The 5,767-nt window shown below is 39.9% G+C and overlaps 1 protein-coding gene across 3 annotated transcripts in view; it reads right to left on the reverse strand.

Moving 5' to 3' along the window:
- Positions 1-367: 367 nt before the first annotated feature.
- The window catches only part of tbata (thymus, brain and testes associated), a 37,296-nt gene continuing 31,896 nt past the window's right edge, over positions 368-5,767 (reverse strand). For all 3 annotated transcript variants that reach the window (XM_017720275.2, XM_037544059.1, XM_037544060.1), the window contains 3 exons: positions 4,435-4,573; positions 3,410-3,447; positions 368-691 (listed from right to left, as the gene is read on the reverse strand). In XM_017720275.2, the coding sequence (XP_017575764.1) occupies positions 597-691; positions 3,410-3,447; positions 4,435-4,573 (272 nt within the window). In that variant the 3' untranslated portion in view covers positions 368-596. The remainder of the gene's footprint in view (positions 692-3,409; positions 3,448-4,434; positions 4,574-5,767) is intronic.

Here is a 5,767-nt window from a genome sequence, read left to right on the forward strand (position 1 = left end):
GGCTGTATCTGGCCACAGCCACGCCGTACAAAAGGAAGCTATAACTTGCTTCCTAGTCCATCATCAATAGACTGACGCAGTGCTTCCTATTCTAATGGAACACACTCAGGTTAGCCCTGCCTCCAAAATAAGAGGGACTGAATCCTAAAGAACTAAGACATTGAACATGCCACAATATCGTGAAGGGTCATGATGCTATATTTCTCTCATATCGTTCACCCCAAGCCTGGCAAGCCACAGTAGCTACTTTAACTACTTTACCTTTGAAATAGTTTCACCACTTTATAAACTCCAGCTGAATCCCTGAGTGTGTGTGCACTTGTCTTTTGAGGACCAAACGTTCCCACAATGAAAGCATAGTTTTAAATTTTGTTGGTCCTCATTTGATATGTTGTTTTTTTTGTTGATGTTTTTTTTGTTTTTTTTTTTAACCACAAATACATTTTTGGATCAGAAAGATTGTCTTTTGGTCAGTGAGGTTAAGGTTAGGGTGAGGTTTTAGGTTATACATTTAGTTTTCCATAGCTACAGTAACACAGAATCTATGTCAGTCCTCACAAGTATAGTTAGAAAAGTACGTGTGTATATCTGGATGCTTAGCGGCTGTGTTCACGATGGAGTCCTGAATCCTCACTGATGTTCTCAGCCTCTTCTGGACGAACCTGCAGGACTTCAGCCTCTCCGATCAGCTCTGCAACCCACATACACACACACACACACACACACACACACACACACACACACACACACACACACAAAAACAGTAGTGTAAACAGTACCTGGTCAGGTAGTATGGCCAGGAAACACAGGGGATCCAATGTTTTATTGCACACTTCTATAACTTAAGAGTAGCTCAGCCAGTTTGAAGTCCTTGTAGTTACTGAATAATAAGGCTTAGTATGTAATAAGCCTGAGATGTTATGATCCCAGTACAAAAAACAAATTCCCTTCATTTAAAAATGACTTTCAATAAATAGATTTTTAAAAATGTAATTTGCTTATTTACTCGCTCTTTCACATCTCAAACATCTCCACTCTTAATCTTTGATACTCCACTCATGCATCTTTTATACAGTGATAAGAAACACAGTAGCTCAGTTCCCCACTCTGAAATCAAGGTGTGAAACACAGGGGGTTTTAATTATCCCTCCTCCACCAAACTTTACAGCTGGCACAGTGCAGTCAGGCAGGTAATGTTTGCATTCGCCAAACCCAGACTCGTCCATCAGACTGACAGAGAAGTGTGATTGGTCACTCCACAGAATACGTTCCCACTGCTCCAGAGTCCAGTGGCGGCTCTTTACACCCCTCCATCCGACACTTGGCATTGTGCATTCTGATATTAGGCTTGTGTGCAGCTGCTCGGCCATGGAAACCCATTTCATGAAGCTCCTAGTGAGCAGATCTTTTGCTGATGTTGCTTCCAGAGGCAGTTTGGAACTCTTTAGTGATGATTCAACAGAGAATAGACACTGTGCACTTCAGCACTCAGCAGCCCCACTCTGAGTTTGGGTGGCCTTCCACCTCATGACTGAACTGTGCCTCAATTTCACAATAACAGCACTTGCAGTTGTCTGGGGCAGATCTAGCAGGACAGAAGCTTCACAAACTGACTTGTTGCAGAGGTGGCATCCTATGACAGTGCCATGTTTAAAGTCACTGAGCTCATCAGTACGACCCGTCTACTGCCAGTGTTTGTCTATGGAGACTGCAAGGCTATGAGCTTAATTTCATCCACCTGTTAGCAATTGGTGTGGCTGGAACACCTGAACTCAGTAATAAGGAGGGCTGTCCCAGTACTTTTGTCCATAAAGTGTATTACAGTCTGTTATCCGTTGGAAAAGTTTTTCAAAGTCAGTGTTAGCTTCCAAACTTTAGGCCTGTAGTGTAAGACAACACAAAGTTCACTCAGTTCAAGCCTGCTTTCAGTCATACTGCTACAACAAACCTGCCCAAAAAGGTCATCTTCTTCTCTTTACAGAAGACTCATGAACTTGCTGATCGCTGCTTCTTTTGGAGTTTTAGATGTGATTTCACTGGAGGGAACATGGAGGTTTTGTGGCCTTTCTCTGGACTGCAGGATTAAAGAAAGTCTGCTATAGCCTCGGCCTGTCGTGACTTTAAAAGAGGGTTTGGTTACATGTAAGGGATTTTTCAGTCTGTTGAAAATAAAAAGAAACCAAAAAAGCAAAACCTCTGACTCTCTACTGCAGCTACTCCTGCAGAAATATTGAGTTTTGTATAGTGTTCAGTGCATTTAGATGCCTCAATTTTAGAAGGATGTGCAGAAGTCTTAGGCTAGCCAATGTTTAAAACTATATTTAAAAAAAGAAAATAGATAAAAACAAAATAATAATAATAATAATAATAATAATAATAATAATAATAATAATAATAGATCTGTTTATTTATATGTCAACTTCAGCTTTTGGTTGCATAAAGGGTCAAGGATAAAATCTGCAACCTCATTTTAAACAGACTTAGGACCCAACAGCAATACTTCTGTTTCTTCAGAGTTTAGCAGGGGAAGTTCCTGCTTATCCAAAACCTGACAAGCATTAATGTGCATCAACAACATAAAAGAGAAACCCAACAATGTGTTATATGGGCTGTAAATAAAAGGAGAACAGCGACGGCCCTAAAACAAAGCCCTGAGGAACGCCATATTGCATTTGCTTGTGTAGTTTGTACTTATCCTACTGTTAGTGTTTGTTAAGCAAATACACATGAACTACCCACACAAACAGATTTGTATATCATTTTCCCAGGCAGTCTTAAGACTTTTACAAAGTACTATGCATTCAAGATACTGTTTTAAAAAAAAGAGCATTTCTAACCTCTGCAATTTCCCTCTGGGATCAATAAAGGATTCTGATTCTAATTAAGTGCATATACTGTGTATTGAGACTATTTATTGGCTAATGTATTCTATTCTTGTATATAGAAGTGTTTATTGAGGTTGTTTATGGACCAATATCTCTTATTCTAGTGCAAAGGAGTGTTTATTGAGATTGTTTATGGACTAATATCTCCTATACTAGTGTAAAGGAGTGTTTATTGATATCATTTATGGACTAATATCTCCTATTCTAGTGTATAGGAGTGTTTACTGAGATTGTTTGTGGACTAATATCTCTTATTCTAGTGTATAGGAGTGTTTACTGAGATTGTTTGTGGACTAATATCTCTTATTCTAGTGTATAGGAGTGTCCATTGAGGTTGTTTAGGGACTAATATCTCCTATTCTAGTGTACAGAGTGTTTACTGAGAATGTTTATGAACTAATATCTCCTATTCTAGTGTATAGGAGTGCTGCTCATGTCCTGTATTTCATGATAAAATCGTTATACTTGATTGTGTTGAGAAAAAAAAACTGACAGATGTTACAGATGGACAGTAAAGATGTTACCTGGTATGTCGTCGAGCGCCTCCTGAGCAGAAGACAAACTAAGGAAACAGAGAAGGTAGAATTAACAAGTTGGAAAACCAATTTGTAATGATTTGTGGGCGTCATACCCAGGAAACTAACATTCAGACACGTCTGTTTGTGTTATTTAATAAACTTCCAATCTACATGTTGTCTTTTAACTTTGTACTTATAAATATGAACAAAAAGTATATATTCATGAGCCTAAACAACGTGTTCATATTTAGTTAAAAGATGTGTCTGAATGCTCATGTCCCCCCATATGCACTACATTGCCAAAAGTATTCGGTCGTCTGGCTTCACACACATATGAAATTGAGTGACGTCCCATTCTTAATCCATAGGGTTTAATATGATGTCGGCCCACCCTTTGCTGCTACAACAGCTTCAACTCTTCTGGGAAGGCTTTCCACAAGGGTTAGGAGTGTTTATGGGAATTTCTGACCGTTTTTCCAGAAGCACATTTGTGAGGTCAGACACTGATGTTGGATGAGAAGGTCTGGCTCACAGTCTCCACTCTAATTCATCCCAAAGGTGTTCTATGGGGTTCAGGTCAGGAGCTCCTGAGCTCCTTTCACTAATGTCTGTAGAAGCAGTCTGCAGGCCTAGGGGCTCGGCTTTATACACCTGTGGCCATGGAAGTGACTGGAACACCTGAATTCAATGATTTGGGTGTGTGACTGAAGACTTTTGGGAATATAATGTATTATAATGTATTATATATATATATATATATATATATATAATAAAAAACTACATCGAAAATAAAAATTGAGAAGCAATGAAATTTCTGACATTACATTAATTTATCAAGGTCATTTTTATTGCTCATATTTTACAGGATATTGAATCCTTACCCAGTTTGAGTTCTCATATTTAAAAAGTGAAGTAATCATGTAACAGCCCGGTCATCAAGAAACTGACCAACGATTAACAGGGCAGGAGCCAATAAATAGTACTGCTACAGATAGACTTGTACACCTACATAGCAGAGCTACAGTTCTCACCTCTTGAGCCTTCGTTTGCGGCGGGTCAGTCCTGTAGGGGGGTTGAGGGGGGGCTCAGTCTGGGCTGTGAAGGGAAGTTGGTTGAGGTTGGGTGAGTCAGTCATGGCCTGCTGGAGCAGCCCCAGAACCAGCTCCTTCTCTGAAAACATACCACCACGTTATTCTTATTCAGCTTCTCCTCACAGCTGCTAATCCACGCTGTTTGTTAAACTGCCAGTCCACTGAATCGATTCTGCTTTACGGGTCTCAGTGCTCTTCAGTGGTTTTCTCCCTGCAACCTGACAGCGGAACACACGCAGCCTTCGACTTGTTCAGCCTAAACAGGTTCCAGCTCACACATTATTTATCCATGAGCTGCTGTTTGATCTATTATTCCGTTGTCTTACTGCTGTGTACAGTTTGAGGAGGTTGACATTGATCATTTGATGTAATGTTTATCTTATTTAGCTCTTAAAGCTCCCTGACTGGAGCCGATAGTGCAGGGAAAAATCAAATACAGCCAATGTTCCCCTGTCAATCATCCGCTACGTGTTTGGAGACAAAAGTTGTCTGCTTCAGCACTGAAGCTAGAGGGCTAACGTCGATAACCGGCCACTGAGTGTCCACTTTATTTAAACGCATGTCTTATACTTCTACTAACTGGCCACTTTATTAGAAACACCCACCTTGTGCATCCACTAACTGGCCACTTTATTAGAAACACCCACCTTTTGGTTCTACTAACTGGCCACTTTATTAGAAACACCCACCTTTTGGTTCTACTCACTGGCCACTTTATTAGAAACACCCACCTTTTGGTTCTACTCACTGGCCACTTTATTAAAAACACCCATCTTTTAGTTATAGTCACTGGCCACTTTATTAGAAACACCTACCTTTTGGTTCTGCCCACTAGCCACTTTATTCTAAACACCCCCCTTGAACTTCTACTAAATGGCCACTTTATTAGAAACACCCACCTTGTGCTTCCACTCACTGGCCACTTAATTGGAAACACTCACTTTGTATTTCAACTCGCTGCGTCATGCTAATTGGTGGGGTATAATCTTCTATTACTTGTTAGCTATGTTGGCCTCGTGACTCCAGTGTAAAACTAAACAAGCAAACTTCAGACACCATGAATTGCCTTGGCTGATGCACTACATTTGTAAACTGGAAATGATTTAGAATGATTTACAAATCATATGCAAATGTTTTCACTTTGAAAATCAACAAAATATGTAAATTGCATTCATAATAAGACTTTGGATCAGTGAAAGGTGTCAAAGAAGATGAGTTGGGGAAAGCAGGGCAACAACTTGACAGATGTAGGTTTTTGCTAAATAGTTTAGTA

Source organism: Pygocentrus nattereri, chromosome 13 (genome assembly GCF_015220715.1).
Source record: "Pygocentrus nattereri isolate fPygNat1 chromosome 13, fPygNat1.pri, whole genome shotgun sequence".
NCBI lineage: Eukaryota > Metazoa > Chordata > Actinopteri > Characiformes > Serrasalmidae > Pygocentrus > Pygocentrus nattereri.